Here is an 18,023-nt window from a genome sequence, read left to right as displayed (position 1 = left end):
GTTCTTCCTAGCTAAGAGGAAAAGACAGCGCTCAGCTCTGCGAGCTTAAATCCCAACAAACTGTTCAGAAGTCTGCAGTGCAGAAGGAGGGCACTTGAGCTCCAGAGCAGGTGGGCTCCTGATGTGCAGCTAAATGCAGAAACTTATCAAAAACCTACTGTTGAACCATAGAGCTTTCCTTACAAAAATACGGAGGGCAAAAAGTTCCTGTCCCAGTCTCAACGCTGAAAGCCCATCTGGAGAAGCAGTAAGAAAACTCAACAATGAATCCTTTCAGAGTGAAGATCCCTTGGACAAAGAATTAGAAACTGGCTCTCCTCTTAATAGCATCTCTGGCAACGGTCACCGTGTCTCATGTGGTACACAGCATGGTGCTGCGTTACCTGTAAAGAAAGGTGGTTTTGTATATGGTGGGAAGGAGAGCAATAATGGTGTGGGCAACGCAGTCCTGGTAGTTTTAAACAACTATAAAAGGAAATGCTGTTGCAAAAGGAGTGGAATGGAACTTGTGGCCCCTTGACAACTGTAAGGAGGTCCAAATTTAGCCATAATAATGTAAAAAAGAGATCTTTATTTATGATGCATAAGAAACTTTCTATGGTTAAGTTTCGGTATAGAATTATAAAATCCTCAGAACTTCGAGCAAGAGGCAAAACCTGCAAATTCAGAAAAATCAAGCCAAGGTGGGTGCAGAAAGTGACGAGGGACCATCGAGAGACGCTCCGGCGGGATTTGGAAAGTGGATTGTGTACTTGGTTTTCCTGCTGGAAATCTGAAAGTAACTGTCTTTGGAATCAGTACAGCTTGTCAGATATGAACAATAACACACCCAAGTCTTCGGGTGGGGAGAACGAAGTGCCCGCATCTGAGGGTGACCGTGTGCAGGATGCGGTGCTGCGTGCTGAGCTGCTTTCCGAGGAGCCAGGAGCTGGGGGGCAGGAAGGCAGCGCTGGCACCATCCCACCAGAACTGAGAGCTGGAGCTTCTCTGCAGGCAGAGGCTGGGCATGAGGTGGAGATCGGCGAGGCTCCGGCAGAGGATTGCAGCTCTGATGTTCTGATCTGTATGATAGCAAAAGATACTGGGGTTTCGGGTCAAGACGGTGCAGAACCGTATGAGGTTATGGGTGTGGATGGAATGGTACTGTTACAATCCTCCTTGCAGGGTTCTGACGTCAATGATGATTTTGCAAATGGACCTTTATCCATGGAGCTGGCACAAAATGAGGACAGCTCTAACCAAATGGAGGTGGAGGGCTCCTTGAACCTGGACATTTTTAGTGCAAAGCTACTCGATCACCCTTACTGTAAGAGTCCTCTTGAGGAGCCTTCACCAGAAAGCACAGAACTGAAATCAGGAACTCGGAAGGGAGGCAAAAAGAATGGTCAGAAAGCTTCCCGGGTGGCTGACGAGCAGTTGGCAGCGTGGCTTTGTGGTATATCTTTTACACATCTTAGGGCTTGCTTCCGAGAGTTCCTGAAAACTGCTGGATGTATCATGGAGTTTAATGTTTTAATTCCTTTGTTAAAATGGATTCTTATTTTGAGTTGTAAGAGGTGCTGAGCATAACGCTTAATGGAATGAGGCTTTAGAGAGGAGAGCTGTGTGAATGAAGGCCAAACTAATGCTTAGCTGGCAAGCTGTTTTGAGGGGTGGTTGAATAGTGCCTCTGATTGTAGAGAATGCAATGTTATTTGATTGGAATCTTTGTGAAAAAATGTTGGTAGACGTTTTAAAAGTCTTTTTTCACACGGTTCTTAAACCCAATGATATGAGGTTAAAATTTCCAATTTTTTGATGGTTGTAAATTATTCCTCCCAACTTGGACTAACTCGGGGTTCTGATACTTCTTTCCAGTCTTATTCACTCATCTTTTGCTCTCTCTCTGTACTGGAACTAAATCATGTAATTTCATTATCACAGGTTTTAGATTCATGGAGGTTTTCTCCATGTGAAGGAGGTTTAATGAATCTTCTTCAATCTTCTTCTACGATGTTACTTTAAAAAGGCAGAACTACTCTTTCAGGAGTGCAGGTTTAGCAAAAAGGTTTAGGGATTTTTTTTTTAGTCAGTGCTGAGCATGCAGTATCTGATAGCATCTAATGTGGACCATACTAAAAATAGTGATCAGTGTCTCATTTATATATACCAGCATACTACACCCATAATAAGAGTACTGAGTTGGTATGTTAGGCTACCTGGTGCCAATGATAAGATGTCCAGTTCTGGTAACTGAAGTCTTCCTTTGGAGGAATTGGCCTCATGAGTTCCCATAAAGCTGAAGCTGGTGTCAGATAGTGTTAGAGGGATAGTTTGATGTGCTGTCTTTTCTGTCCTGCTTTTTAGCCTCATCTAGATTCTCTCTTGCCTCCTGGAAACTTGCAATTGAATCCCTAAAGCAAAATGTGTAGGACAAGCTGGACCTCAAAAGATGACTTAGCTTTTCATATCTGCAAGTTAATGTGGGATGTGTTTCTCTATGACTGACTTGGTGTAATCCAGCAGGAACCAGGCACTGAAATTGAGAGAAACTACTGTACCACAATGGGCAGAGCGCTTCTGCAATAGAATTTTAAAGCTTGTCCAGCAGAAGAAAAGGGATGTAGTCCTTTTCTAACAGCCAAGGACCAAGATTGGGGCAATAGTTAAAGCTTTGGAGTCTGCTAGGCCATCATGTACCTGTCCTGAACAGCTTCAGAAAAAGAAAAGCCAGTAAATGGACTCAAGTTTTTCACACTTGACAATTTTAAGGGAGCTCTTGCGTAGCTTCTCAATAAAAGTAGGTGGGACTGCTTTGTGTTTTCCAAGTGGCTCAGGGCTCTTGTCTGAGGGCTGATGCCAGGTGTGCTTTACATGTACATTCACACCGAGTTCTTGCCTCCTTAGGAGCTTCGTTAACAATTTCCTGCACCCTTGAAAGATACTGCTGACCTGGCAAGAGTTTTAGGATAGATGCATGAAGGAGATGTGTCAGGATGCTCTTGAGTTTTGAATGTCTGTGTAACAGCTGGCTGTGGATGCTAATGAGCAATGCTATTCACTGCTTTCTGATAGGAGCAGGGCTCTAACTCCTGTCTGTTGTGGTTGTGTGATCTTAAATCAGATCTAAGATACAAGGGATAGAAGTTGTAGGTGAGCACGTGGCAGAGTTGCCAGGAAGGACATCTCAGGAAGGATGCATCCTTGCTGCGGGGTCTCCCTCCACAAGCCTCCCCTCCTTCTATCACACAGCCAGGTGTATTTCTTGCTGCATCCTCACTGCTCCTCTTGTCTCTGGGTTTTGTTTTGTTCTCCCTCCCTTCCTTCTTGTTTTTCGCTTAGTGCTCCAGGCACTTCATCCTGTTGGATTTTTCTCATCTTGCTTTTTCCCTCCTGATCTTTGAAAGGTTCCAAACGATGTTGCTAGCTGTTAGATGCCTCATTAAGCAGAGAACTGGGTGCGTATTGCAGTCCAGTGGTGCCCTCTCCCATTGCACCCAGGCCTGAGACGAGCACTGCAATTAGGGTTAGTGCAGTGGCCCTGGGCTGTGTTCTCAGATCCAGCTTTCCTTCTGTACATAGCACATGTCTTCTGCTGCATTTGAAAATTCGTCTGCAGAAAGCGGGAGAATTTGGTCTTTTTTTTTTTTCCTGCTAAGTGTTGAAATTGTGTTTTCTATTTTCTTTCACTCTGAGATTAGTTTTGTATGCTTGGGTGAGATTTGTGCCTCCGCTATTCTAGTCTGGGCTCTGAGGAAAAAAAATATGTTTACTTCCTAGTTCGGGGATTTTTTTTTTTAGTTGATTTTTTTTTTAATTCCTCCACTATTCACCCCTCCATTAATTTCCTGTTAATATCTTTTACTTCTACTGCTGTAGTTGTCTGGTGCTTTCTAAGACAAGGGCAAGCTGACATGGCTGTCCGTGGCCTTAAATGCCATCCCTGGGATATAGGGTAAATGAGTTAACCTTGCTGAGAGACTGGCATTCTTTCCAATGGCAGTGGTGGCAGTGGAGGAGCTGAACAGACTGCAGGCAGTGCTGATCAGGGCATGTTCTGCATACCATAAGGAGAAGATATTGGCTTTTCAGTGAAAACTGTTGCATGTAAATGATAGCCTTTCATGTTGTGGTAAAATTACTTAGGATGCTAATAGAAACAGACAGTGGGCTGGATTTTCCTCATGGTGCTGATATAATTAGTTTGATGTAGATATGCATGTATGTGGTGAGAATGGGGTCTGATCTCTTCCTGTAAGGCTGAACGATCAGATTTCTGCCTCTTCATTTTTATCCTCCTCCCCTCACCCCCTCTTTTATTTAATGTTGCCAATTTAGGATTAGGGTTTTTTTTGTATATGAATGCCATGTGTGGTGCTGCGTGTTGGGTGCAGAATGACTGCTGCTCACGCTTGGAAGAAATGACTGTTTTGTTGGGCTCGTGAACTCAGAGGGTTTCTTACATGTTTGCACTTACGTTTTTCTGGTATGTTTAAAGGATTCCTAGATGAAGTTATGAAGAAATATGGCAGTTTAGTTCCACTCTGTGAAAAAGATGTCATGGGAAGATTAAAAGAAGTCTTTAATGAAGATTTCTCCCATAGGTGTGTAGCAGTATCACGTTGTGGACTTTGTAAAGGACACATTGCTCGCATTGCTACCGTGTGCTCCATGTCTTAACACCTAAAGCATTAGAACTTCTTGTGGTGTGACCTTGACATCGACTGACTTGTTTCTGCTTCTTCGATCTTGTTTTAGAAAACCTTTTATCACCAGGGAAATCATGAAGTATCGGGAAAAACATCCAAAAACCTCCACTTGCAATTTCCGAGTCTTCTATAATAAGCACATGCTAGATATGGACGATTTAGCTACACTGGAGGGCCAGAACTGGCTGAATGACCAGGTCAGAGATGCTTGGTGTGTGTGTGGTTCCTTCCCTTTTTTATCTCTCTTTATGTCAGAGTATCTAACAGCTGCTCACTTTCTGCTGCATTATAGATAGCCTGCCCATAGTTGAGATGTGCGTACGTTGAGTGGCTTTTACAAAGGCAGGTGGAACAGTAGTGGAAGAAAGGAGGAGTCCCGACTGAGCTGCTTCCTTTTGAGGAAGTGGTGTTTTACTGTTTTGAGAAAATAGCAGCTACCCATATATGTTTGAGTGTCTCCTCACGAGCTCAGTGCCAGAAAAGCAGAATACAAGAGCAGCAGAGTGAAGCAGCAGGCCTTGGCCCCCAGCCAGGAACCAGGAAGGCTGCAGAGCCGAGGGCATGCACTGGTACACTTAAATTGAATTAAACTGCATTTCAGATTGGAGCAGGCTTCAAGCAGCCAGTTACACAGCCTCTCTCAGGGCAGACTGCTATTAGTTCCAGAGTGCTTGTCCTTCAGACTACAGCAAAATGTTTCTGTAATTGCTCACCTCCTTGTTGCTGCTGTAAGTGTGAAAGGTCTTGGTTTTTGGGGAACTTGTGGACTTGAGCCTTACGAAATTATTTTGTACTTATTAAAATATTTGCTAACTCTTGCAGATAATTAACATGTATGGTGAACTCATCATGGATGCAGTCCCTGAAAAGGTGGGAGTCTCTGTTTTCATATGAGCGTACATAATGAGGGATTGAGACAGAGTGGTGTAGCGCTGAATATTTCAGATTCAGCTGTAAGGTTTTGCTCAGTGATGTTCTGCGTGGTTCGATTACAATTTATTGCTGTCTGTTGCTCAAATTTTCCTCCTTTCCTGCGCTGAAATATGGTCCTTGGTACTGTTATTTGTTTCAAGAATCTGTTGCATTAGCTCTGCAGGTGGTTTCCGTACTAGCCTGATTTACTGACCCACCTGTGGAAGTTGGCTGCCCTATTTTCTCCCATCCCACAGTCCCTTCTCTCCCAGAGCTTTCTGTCCCCATCCTGTCTGCTTCTAAAGTGCTTTAGCCATGCCCTTGCTCACCAGTCCAGTGTTTTAGCTGAAGTTTCCACTGGAGGCGGATTCCTGCTGAGATGGCAGACCATGAATGGCAGCATCTGAACCATGCTCACGTGCTGCTTGTGCTCATTCACCCTGCAGCTGCTCAGAGAGCTTCAGCTGTGTGCCTGCTGAGTGGGAATGGACGCAGCAGTGACTGCAGCACTCTGCTTTGTGCATCCTCAGCACAGTGTTTGCCTCTTTCCAATTGCGGCGTGACACTTATAAAACTAAAAAAAATCAAGAAAACAACCCGTGACAAAATTTATAGCAGTGGCAATTATGAGAAGCCATCTGTTTACTGTAGAGCTGAACAATTTCAGGTGAGACCACAAAGGAAGAACCAAACAAAGCCATTTTTAGATGAGCTCTGCAGAACCTCACTCTTAAAATCTTCACGCTCAGAAGAAAGAGCGCTGTTGCTTTGATTGGTGATGATGGTGATTCTTCATTAGTATTCTCTGTACTTCCTGAGCATGTGCTGGGGTTGTGGTGTTGGAGATTGTATCTGTTTGCTTGTGTCTGCTTTTTCTTCATAGTGCATAATTGAAATCCTCATGGGAGACTTTGTGCTGGTACCTCAGAATGTGGTTTTGAAGTCTGCTGGCATAGCTAATGGCTGTTAGCCTGCGTTTTCAGATGCTGAATTTTCTAACTTTAAGTAATAACTCGAGCCATCTACCACCTCTACACTAGCAGAATTATTAAAAACAGATGTTGCAGGTTTGCACTGGTATTATTCTGTTCCTGTAATTGCAAGAAGCTAAGCACAAGGGATAATAGTGTTAACCTGGAGCTAAATAATTGTTTTTAACATAAGTCTGCATTTTTTCCCCCATAAATGCAGGTTTTCAGTTACTCAGAAAACAGATGTGGTATAACTTAGAAATGCTTTTAAATAACAGAATATTGTTTGTGTCTGAAGTCCGGAGCTGGTCATAGTAGTTGAATACAAATGACTCTTGTTGGATTGCATCTTGTAACTGCTTTGATGAAATTTATTTTGATTCATTTTTTGTGTCTCTGAGCTTCCATCAGCCAGAAGCCAAAGTTACTCCCTTTTGCCCCATCCCTGCTTTACTAATCCAATGATCTCTTCCTTAATCCCTTTAAAGAATAGCAAAAACCGTATCCTGGTGTTTTTCTCCTGGACCCATTCCCTCCAAAAATCTAAACATGATATGCCTGGAGATACCAGAGAGTCAATACAAATGCAGCATTGACTCGCACCATGTATTATGTGGAAAAAGGGCTTGCTTTTTGTTGTTTGCTGAAGAACAGCAATAGTTTAGGCTTGGCAAAGTCTCTGTCCCTTCTGGGGTTCTGTTACAAAAACCTGCATTAAATAATGCCTTGTTATGAGTTGTTCTGTATAAATTATCCTGGAGGCAGAGGAATGACTGTGCATGAGGATTTTGGTGCTCACTTCTCTCTCTCCTCTCTCTCTCTTTTAGGTTCATTTCTTCAACAGCTTTTTTCATAGACAGCTTGTAACCAAAGGATATAACGGGGTAAAGCGGTGGACTAAAAAGGTACTTTTAATCTGTGTTTCCATGCTGTGGTTCTTTGGGGCTGAGTCGAGTCACTAACTTGAAACTGGGTGCAGCGGTTTATCTGCAGAGGGCAGGTTTGCAAAGGAGCTGTACAAAGTGAGCTGTGGTTAGCAAGAGCAGTAGGGTGATGTTATTCAGGTTACCTCGCTTATGTTGCAAAACTGTGCTTTGAGTGGCTTTGCCAGTGGCGGTAGGTTATCTCTGGGTATGTTCGTGCAAGCTCTTCATTTAGCTGCAAGAAACTTCTCTTACTGCTCGTGGCTGTGCCAGGTACACTAATCTGTGGGAGAGCAGACTTAATGCTGCTGCTTCCCTTTATCTCAAGCTGGGATTGTTTGATGAAATCAAACTGCTGCTCCTGAGGAACACGGGCCAGTGCTAGCGAGCAGAAATTAAGAGTCCAGCAGTTAATAAGCTACACTGTTGTTTTCATGACAAGGACAGAATTCACCTTGCTTTCCAGAACCTGCGTTGCATCGTGGGCTGTGATATTTCCTGGGGTAGCAAGTGCAAAGAACAGCGTTCTGTTTTCAGTGAACATTTGTCCTTTCTAATGTGGTAGATGAGGCAAGACTAATCAAGGGCCACGCTTGGATGTATGATCGTTCTGCAGGAGCTCTTAAATAGCACACATCTGTGAAATGCAGGAGATGAGCTCATTATCCGAATATAAAATCTATTCATATAATTTATTAAAATCTCTTTAAAGAGACCCAGAATATCGGTGCTTGATATTACAGGATTTTAAAAAAGTTTTCTCTGGCAGTCCAAGTTTTTGCAAAAACTCAGAAAGAGAAAGTAGGTTCTGAAAGTGCAACCTGTGTTCATCTTGCAGCTGAGGAGGAAACAGATTTTCACTTTGATTTCTGAAGAATCTCTAAAGCGAGGATAAGAGCTAAAGAGTTTCCATTTGGAGGATTCATGTAGACTGCTTCATTCTGCAATAGGCAATTAAGGGCAGCTCATTTCTATTTTTTAAGCACGCCGTAGCATTGTGCTCAGTGTTATAAATGTGCTGTTCAGAGTCCACATGGCTGAAGCCCAGAGGGTTTGCTGCTCAGCCCTGTCCTGCTCTTGTCAGCCCCGTGGCTCTGCGCTGTCCTGCTGCCATGAATCCAGATTCCCACCATCTTTGCTGTACATCATCTCTTAATTGCAGACTCTTCCAGCTTGTGGCTGCCTTTTCCTACTCTTCTCCAGGTCTGCACACCTGTAGCAATCCCACAGCGAGGGCCACACGAGGGCCCTTGGGTTCGCCAGGCTCTGCTGCTGCTGTACATCGCAGGAGGGGCAGTTCATTTATCTTACTCCTGCTCTCCTTTGCGGGCTGGCCTTGCTGCTGGCTGACATCTCCTTGCTTCTCTGTGAGAATGATGGATCGCTGCGTGCCGAGTGTGCTGTAATCCACTTGGGCAGCGGTTTCTGCAGGAGGGGGGAGGGATTGGAGATGCTCGTGACAGTCAAAATGGTGTTGTGAGCGAGGCGAGGCTGATAGCTGCTGTGAGTGCTCAGACCTTTCTGTGCCTTCAGCTTCCTGCTGATATTCAAAAAAACACTTTTCCTTCCGACAAACGACCTGCCTTGTACCAGCAGTGCAGCAATTATGGACTGTTCAAATTGCACAGTACTTTTTTTTTTTTTCTCTTTTTTTAAAGAAAAAAGCAATGTAGAAATCTTCCCACAGGATGAATTCATTTTGTTCAGCATTCTATTTCTTCTCATTTTCTGGACTGTACCACCAAAACCCCAGCAATTAGACAATCCTTTGGAGAGGAGTGAAGATCACGAAAGGCCTGGCTTGACTCTTCCCAAAGCGTAAGGCTCATCTGCCACACAGGCTGCCGGCCTGTTGCATCTCATCAACTTCTTCTGTACTTGGAGACTTTCTCCCTTGTCTGCCTGCCTCTATGGCCACAGTGCATCTGCTGCAGCACAAAGCTCAAGGAAGGAAGCGTGCATCTGCATTGCATTTCCTCCTTCCCTGCTGGCTGGAGCACCGTGCAGCCCGGCTGCCTTCCATCTTACAGCAGGGGGAGTTGGGCTCCACTGCCTGCTGGCTCTGGAGGCTTTGCCATGGCTGCTCCGTGCATCACCTGCCTGTGACATGGCTCGGGTGGAAGTTAGCAGTGCTCATACTGCAGGAGTAGCACACCTGAAGAGTCATAGTTAACTCACATTGAGTCTCAGTTGTATTCCCATCGTTACTCAGGAGACCCCTTGGGTGCGGGTGCTGAAGCACAGTGTGGGCAGGCTTTTGCCACAGAGGCTGTGGTGACTAGCTGTGGTGCTGCGTGATGCTCCTTAGCTGCTGTCAGTGCTGTAGATGTACTTTTGTGCCTGCTTGTTAGCTGCGTGTGAGAGGCATGTAAGGAATGTGTTGAAAGAGTGGGGGTGTAAAAGACCACTTCAATGAGGGGTTTTTGGAGGGGGCACTGGTTTAGTCTTGTGGTTTTCTGTGTATTGTTCCTCTAATCCTCTAATGTTTATTGTTCTTGCCAGGTGGACTTGTTCAGAAAGACTCTCTTGTTGATCCCTATTCACCTGGAAGTCCACTGGTCCCTCATTACTGTGAACATCCCCAACCGAATCATTTCGTTTTATGATTCCCAAGGCATTCATTTTAAGTTTTGTGTAGAGGTAAGAGTGACAAGCTTTGAACTGGTTCTTTAAAGAAATAACCCCTCGTCCTGTTTGTCCTTAAGCTTTAAAAAGCAGCGTGTCTGCTGTTGACCTGGAGGGTCCCGGGGTGAACCCACACCAGGAAGCCGAGGTCAGATTGCACGTTCCCCAAATAGTCTGGGTGTGCCTCGGCACACCTCTTCTTGCTCTGCCTTGTCACTTTCACAAAGAGCAGGGGCTCAGAGCCACAGCTGTAGGTAAGGAGATACTCTGAGAGTGAGAGCAGGTCTTTAAACTGCTACAGGACGTGGCTTCAGGAGCTGACAAATTGCAGTGCTTTGTGGGGAGGTTGCCAAGGTGAGAGAACAGGGCTGAAGGTGCTGTAGTGCTGCCCAGTGGGGTTTATTTGTTACTCTGCTATTAGTAGCATGTTGCTTTTTTCCTCTGCACGAGTATGGAGTGAGCCCCTCCGATTGTAAACCAGCTACCTTCTGAAATTGTTACCTGAACACTGGAGTGAAAATATCAGTCCTTCTTGTGAAGAACAGTCAGGAAGTTTTTGTTGGGACTAGCAAATTGCAGTGACCTCTTACAAAAGCTAATTTTGTCAACTTAATTGCTTGTTTGATGTAGCAGTCCTCTACTTTAAACTGTGCGTAGTTGTTGGCTTACAGCAGAGCAGTAATTACTGTACCCAGGAGGGTTCCCAGCCAGCACTTCTGAATGAAGATAGTGGCTTCCTTCTGGCATTTGCTGAAGGTGAAGCCAGTGTTTGTTCTGGGAGCAAGAGACCTCGTGCTCTCTGGCTTCTGAACCTGCTGCATAAACTAGGGGTCCCTCTGCAGCCCCACAGTCTCTCCTGCAGCTTCCAGTGCCTCTTAATTGTCTCATGAACGTAAGGTATTTCTATTTTTGCCCTTTCTTGGGGGGTAGGAGGCCAATACTCAAAAATCTCCTGTGGTCTACCCATTAAGTTGTATGTTAGTGTGCTGAAGTGTGTTTAAATTGTGCTATAAACCACCAGCCTGTTTACAGAGAAGTAGGATTTACTTAACCCAAGACCAGAGGCTCATTTATCTTGCTTCCTTCTCTTGTGTTGGGTTATTTTTTCCTGTATGTCACTAAAATGCTCCCTCGAGCTTTGTTGATTAGCTGCAGTACTCAGTGTTTTTCATTGGAATACAGGCAGGAAAAGGCTATCATCCTGAATGCCACGGTGTCAGCTGAGTGAGAGCCTAGGTGCTGGAGCTGTGCGGTGTGTCATATGGCTGAGAGCACTGTGGCACTGTATACAAGGGCTGCAGTATGCAGTGGGGCTGAGGAGCTTTAGAGCCTCTCTTGATAGACCAAAAGGAGCCCGGGTGGTGTGGAAGGAGTTGGTCTCTGCCTGTAGATCTGAGCTCAGCTCCTAATACTTAATGCTTACCTGAAACTTGTCCTCGTCAAAGAGATGTCAGCAAAGATGGCAATGGCTCTCTCCTGTTCCTTTGCTGGTGAATAATACTGTTTTTGTTTTCTCATCTTTCCTTTTAAAGAACATTCGAAAGTATTTGCTGACTGAAGCAAAAGAGAAGAATCGCCCCGAGTTCCTTCAGGGTTGGCAAACTGCTGTGACAAAGGTAAATGGCAGCCTCCTGCGTCCTGCAGGATGACTTTCTGGCAGATTTTAGGAGATTGCTTCTAAACCTGTATATTTTTTATAAACAGTGAACTGTTTCATGCTGACTATGAGGAAAGCAGTAGGAGCTACAGGTGGTTACACGTGGGAATTAAAGCTCTGTCATTCACCCACCCCCCTCCAGGTCTTTAATACTTTCTGCATGTAACTTGGTGACCTGAGCCTGATCTCTGGTCAATTAAATATCCAAGCAGCAAAAGCTGTATCTCATGCCCAAGTTGGCACAAGCTCATGGACAGGGTGAGCTGGGGACTCTGCTTTCTAACTTCTTCCAAAAGGACTCTTCAGAACTGTGCTGGGAGGAGACAAATGAGTGCTGCTGCTGCTGCCTGTATTTTTGTATTTGGGATGGATAGGCAGCTTGAGTCTCTGGGGCTGTTTGTAGCACATTACATTTGATCACAAGTAAACAAAGTCTGGCAGCAATAAAAGGCAATAACTTGTCTGTAGTGTAAATGAAGGAATAGGAGATTTGTGTAGCCATCCCAAAATGGCTCCAAAGATTAAAAAAAAAAACAAAAAAAAACCAGGTCATTGCACTCCAGGCACTCCCAGCAACTCCCTCATTGCACAGGATTATTTTTAGATGACACTACAATGGTAGAATGATTCCCTTCCATGCTTATGCACACTGTGCAGTCAGAGTTCATCTTCCTATATTGTGTTAGGTAGGGGATTTGGGAGATGAGAAATAATAATTTTCAAATGCAGCAGATGCAGTGTATCAAAGTATGGAGAAGTAAAAAAGGTTGAAAGTCACCATTTGAGGATGCTTGGTCAGTGCTGCTGCCTGACCACTTGTCACTTTTTGTGTTCCTTCAGAATCTGTGGTGTGGCTGGGAGAAAAAAGCCACTGCTTGTTGCATAGGTGCTGAGAATAATCTTCCTCTAGATCTGAGTGACTTTGCTTATACAGTTTGGTGCTGTGTAAAGCTGATAGTGCTGCACAAACATTTATTTTAACTAATTGAGGAGCTGTTCTGCTTAGGTCACTAGAAGAAAATAAACTTGAAAGAAAGATTTGCAATTTGTTTCCAGCCAATAGTATATATTTTTCTGAATGTAAGGTGCTGTTCTAGCTAGGTGTTGAGTGTCGCCTTGTGAAAGTTGGGATGGGAATATGTAATTGCAACTGCAGTTACTGGTGCTGCAGAACAGTTGTGTCTGGGAACAGGATACCTAATAGTTGTGCAGAATCTCTTTAGATTTGAAGCAGGACTTCCAGAAAGAAAGAATGGGTAAAGTTCTAATGTGTCTCTTCTTGTTTGTTTTCCTTCTAGTGCATTCCACAACAGAAAAATGACAGTGACTGTGGGGTTTTTGTGCTCCAGGTAAGAGCTTTGTACAAGCAATCAGTGGCTTATATTGTCTGTGTTGTAAATGTCCTGTTTCAATTGAGCCTTTTCCTTTTCTTCAGTACTGCAAGTGCCTCGCCTTAGACCAGCCTTTTCAGTTCTCCCAGGAAGATATGCCCCGAGTGAGAAAAAGGATTTACAAGGAGCTGTGTGAACGCCAGCTAATAGACTAATAAAATGCAGCCAACCTAATTTCTCTGGCATTTCTGACAAGTTGCAGCTGGTGTTTGTTTACTTGAATTTCTGAAAACTTCCCGTGAATTTTGAGCAATTCTCAGCTGAGTGGTGTGGCCACTGTTGTTACCTCAATTTTCTGACAAGCTCTGTAACTGGCAGAATATAACAGAGTTGCCGTAAAATATTCCTAATGTCAGTTTGGTTCTCTTTTGTTCTTTCCTGTATTTAATATTTATTATCTCAGCATGCATATAGGCAAAGCATGCAACTAAAATCATAAAGCTGTAGATTTGGTGCACCTTTGAGATGTAGCTAGAAATGACAAATACAGGTGAATTTGTCTGGAAACAAAAAGATGCATGATATGTTTTCTAATGCAATAATGCTTTGAATGTATCAAAAAAACCCCCACACAACTCAATGCCATAAGGAGAACAGCTAGAACCTGTTTGATTATTCTGTTGTCCCTGGTGTGGCTGAATAGTACAGAATTGCCACTTGTTAGGGTGGCTAAATTCACCCACAGAGTTCATTTGTGGAGCCCCCTTTTTGAAATAGCTGAAGTTGCTAATCGAGTTTGTTCTGCTAACACTTACCTGGCTGTCGTTGGTCAGCCTGTCCCTTAGATGAAAAGCAGCCTTTGCACAGAAAGGAGGTTTCACCATTTGTCTGTGTAATAAAAAGCTCGAAGATGTGCAGTCAGTCAGATTGATGGCGCGTTCCTCCGCTCTGCAGAAGTCTCCATGGTGTGCGTATTAAGGAGGAGAATTGTAAACCTGGCTCTGAAGAGTCACGGTTCAGATCCTAAGATAAAATCCTTGGCTGTAACTGTTTAAATCTCAGATGGCTTTGAGTCGTTTTTCCACAATATGAAATGAAATGAAATGTACCATTTCTGCATCTCTCCCTTCAGCTCTGTCTTTAAATGAATTCCCTTCTAGCTTGTTGTCTTTAACCTCCCATTGGCTTTTGCCTTCATTCAAATATAAATTAACTTGTTTCTGCTGCATCTGCTATTTGATTGTCTCCAAGCATCCCTAGTTTTGTTTGCGTTCAGCAGCACTGATGGGACTGGTTGGGAATAACAGCACTTGTGGTGGGTGCTGTACAAACACACAAAAAAATCATGGTTCTGCTCCAGAGGGGCAGGAGGCTGTAAATCCAGCACTAAACTTTGCAGTATTGTACTGAGCAGGGATAAATGAGAGTGGTAGATCTTGAGACTTCAGTTTTTCTGCCTTGATCTCTAAACTGTGATGTGTTTTTTGATCAAGGAAACCAGTTCTGTTTGAAGAGACTGTTGTATGGGACTGCTACAGCAGCAGAAGTCTTTGCTGTATTTTTCTGCCAGTTAGGAGAGTGAGCCCAGAGGAAAACTGTTCTCAATACTACACATCATCTGGTGCACAGCTTTGCTTTGACTCTGTGTCTGTCCATGGCCCTGACTTGTGACAGAAGAAAACCACTCTGACTTTGCTGTCTTGCAAATTAACTCAGGCTTGAGTCGAGCCAGGTGTAAATCCCTCCTGGATTATCAGAGGGAGCTGGGGGAAAAGAGGGAGTGCCAAGTGCAGTCAGGCTAGGAGATGGAAGCGTGTGCATGCTGAGCTGTGCTAGAGGAGGAGGTTCTGCAGTAGCCTGGTGTGTTCCCACTTCGCCTTGTTGGCAGCTGGCAAGGGCTGGCTTAATTAAGCAAGATAAGGAGGGCCTGAAGCACTTGGCTAGATAATTTAAATAGGGAACTTAGTGAATCAAAAAGAACCTTAAGACCCCGAGTGACCGAGCATAGATTTGCTGGTCATATGGTGCAGAGGACCCCACAGCACATGGCTTTCCTTTGTCTTTCCCAAAAGTATTGCTGACACGAACAGCAGCACCTTGGGGTGAGTGACTGTGAGCAGTGGAGGGTGACTTCCATGGAAACTGAAGCTTGGGGATGCAGTTTCTCAGGGGCTAGGCCAGAGCATTTTAGCTAGTGCCGCCATTCTCATCTCTGCACACTGCTATTGTGTCAACGGCATGAATGCTGATCCTGCCGTGTGGTGAGACCAGTTCAGCTGATGTGGGTTAGAATTAACCCAGCCAGACTGCCACTCTTAACTCAGAGGACGGAGGAGTTCTCACGAAAGCAGTGCCAGCTTTGGATGCATGCAAGTGAAGCCATGTCCTCAGGCAAGACTCCCTGCGAAGGGAATGAAATACAGAAAGGAAACTGTAGAAGCAAGTTGAATTTATATCCAGAACTTAAGATGTTGCTAAGGAAGCTTGGAAGATGTGGTGGTGTACCAGCAGAGGAGATGCTGACTTTTGAAGGAAGATGCTGTGTTTGTGCAGGAACTGAAGCGCAGCTTCCTTTGCCAACCCTTTGGTGCCCACAAGCGATGGGGAGGAATCTGTCTTTTCTGTATGAGAGGCTGGCAGGAGTCTTGAATCCTGATCTCTTTATCGGTGGCGTCAATAGAAGGACAGTATTTGTGTGAACTTTGTGTGTAACAGCAACGTCGATGCTTTGAAGCAAGTGCATATGTACACCAGATCGTGGGAGGGGAGGGGGCTCACGTCTGAGTCGCTGCCTGGTGAGCTGGGGAACAGGGTGGGGAAAGATGCATGTTGGAAAGTACTGCTTGTGTGCTTCCTTGTCATCTAGAGGTTTGCTGACAAGTGTTCCAGTTGGTTATGGGGCAGTACAGAGAAGCTGAACTCGAGTCTCCAACTGTGAGTACAGCAGTGAGAGGCCTCTGAAAAAAAGAAGGGGAAATTGAAAACAGAGCTAATGTAAGCAAAGTCTGTTGGTGCAGGGTGGAAATTAATCACAGGCCGTCAGAATCTCAGACTCTGTAATGTTGTATCTTGTGAAACTGGACTAATTAACTCCTCCTTGGGAATGTCTTTGATGCCTTGAAGGAGATGGACTCCATAATCTGTAGTCGTTTTACCATTTCTTAAACATTTGGGACTACGTAGAGTGTTTTTATTATGAGAGGCACATTTATGTGGCTGTAGTTATGGCTGTTAGCAATTCCATTAATGTGATATTCAAAATTTCATAAATCACTCTGAACAGGTTTGTCTGATGCTTAAATTTCATGACTTGTTCTGAAGAGATTGTCTCGCCATGCTGAATTATACAAATAGGCCCAGAACTGGTAAAGCCTCTGTCTCACGCGTGACAAATTCAAGCTAGCTGAGTTGTGATAAACCTTCAGCACAATTGGAAATAAATGATTAGTTTCCATTTTGTTTGCTTTAATCTGTAGTTCAGAATGACTGTGCAGCTGATGTAAGTAAAAAGAAAAACAACAGAAGTGGTTCTGCAGGGCATCGGAACACCCACTGCCAAGCCCCGAGTGGAGGTGAGGATGGTGTGGTTCCGTGGTGCCATCGCGCTGTTCTGAGCTGGGGGTGCAGGTGATACCTGCGAGTTTCGGTTGCTGAGGCAGGCTGATGTGAGGAGCTGATGGCTGGTAGCTTCTGCGGTGTGGTGGTGTTTCAGCTGTCCTTACTTTCTCAGAGTTTTGATTGGCATTATCTGCTGTGACGTTTGTTCAGGTGAACACGAAGATTTAAACCCTGGGCAGTGGCGTAGATTTAACTCCACTGAGCAGTAACAGTGTTTTGTGGGTGTGTTCTTGCATCAAACGAAGCTCATGTTCCTGTGAAGTAATAAAACGAAGTTTTACCATAAACCCTATTTTCTTTCAGCAGTTTGGTTTCATTTTTATTTTAAAAGCAACTGATGTGATGGCAGAGGGAATGTTTGTAGCAGCTTGTTCTGGAGCCCGTGTTATTAGGAGAAGCCTCCCCAGCTGATGAGTTCAATACCTCTGAACTGTACACTAATGATGCTCTCTGTTCTGTAGCATTGCCAGGATAGAGCTCACTGTGGTTTGAGCCGTGACAGCATACAAGATTGGAGGTGTCACACATTGCATAAATAAGGGCGGAAATCTTGCGTTAGTCACTTTGTACTAAGGTGGCATTTAAAAAAACACAGATCTGTCAACAGAACAGGTAGGACTTAAATTGCTTCACTAGATCATACCGAACTAATGTCCTTCTGATAGTGCTTGTTGATGTAGCTGTGTAACCAGAATTAAATCTTGTCTCTGCTGAACTTTGCAAAGCTGTACAGCTTGTGAATTTGTGATAATGGGAGGAATGAAGGCTTGGTGAATGACTCTTTAAGCTATTAATCAGGAGACTGGCAACATCATTGTCTTTATTGCATTCATAATTTAAAAATCCTATCATGGAGGAGGAAACATGGACGCTTGTTAAATATATTATTTCATTGGAAAGTGCTAAGAAATCAGGCCATTAAGGTACAAAATCATAAGAGGTGCTAGAACCTTGCCAGGAACAATAACTACTATTTATGTGTAATAGGCATCTGGAGGGAAAGAGATGGGTCTGGTTTGCTTGAGCCTGAACCTAATGGATTTTACAAGTAACCAACTGGAAGGATTTGGGGATTGAATTTAGTTTTCAGAGCATGTAATGTGACAAACCATAGAACTGAATCTGTTGCAAGCTGAGTAAAATATCTTCAAATAAACTGATTTGTTTTCTCTGCACGCAAGTAAGCGGAATGTGTGCGAAGCAGCTCCTGCCTGATGTTCTGAGGAGTTCTTAGTTGTTGTGTTTGACTTCCGCTTTGCTGGTCACTCATCTCCCTAACAGTGCTTTGCTGAGGCTCC

The 18,023-nt window shown here is 44.2% G+C and overlaps 1 protein-coding gene across 1 annotated transcript; it reads left to right on the top strand.

Moving 5' to 3' along the window:
* Positions 1-477: 477 nt before the first annotated feature.
* SENP5 (SUMO specific peptidase 5) lies at positions 478-13,322 on the top strand (the record flags this gene model as incomplete). Its single annotated transcript, XM_079539981.1, has 9 exons — positions 478-1,435; positions 4,478-4,583; positions 4,738-4,885; positions 5,511-5,558; positions 7,399-7,476; positions 9,997-10,134; positions 11,652-11,735; positions 13,075-13,125; positions 13,212-13,322. 9 exons carry the CDS (start codon positions 478-480, stop codon positions 13,320-13,322), a joined length of 1,722 nt encoding a protein of 573 aa, XP_079396107.1.
* Positions 13,323-18,023: the final 4,701 nt, after the last annotated feature.

Source organism: Tetrao urogallus (genome assembly GCF_951394365.1).
Source record: "Tetrao urogallus genome assembly, chromosome: 9".
In the NCBI taxonomy this organism is placed as follows: domain Eukaryota; kingdom Metazoa; phylum Chordata; class Aves; order Galliformes; family Phasianidae; genus Tetrao; species Tetrao urogallus.
The sequence above is the reverse complement of the archived record's forward strand: the minus strand, read 5'-3'. Positions and strand labels throughout refer to the sequence as shown.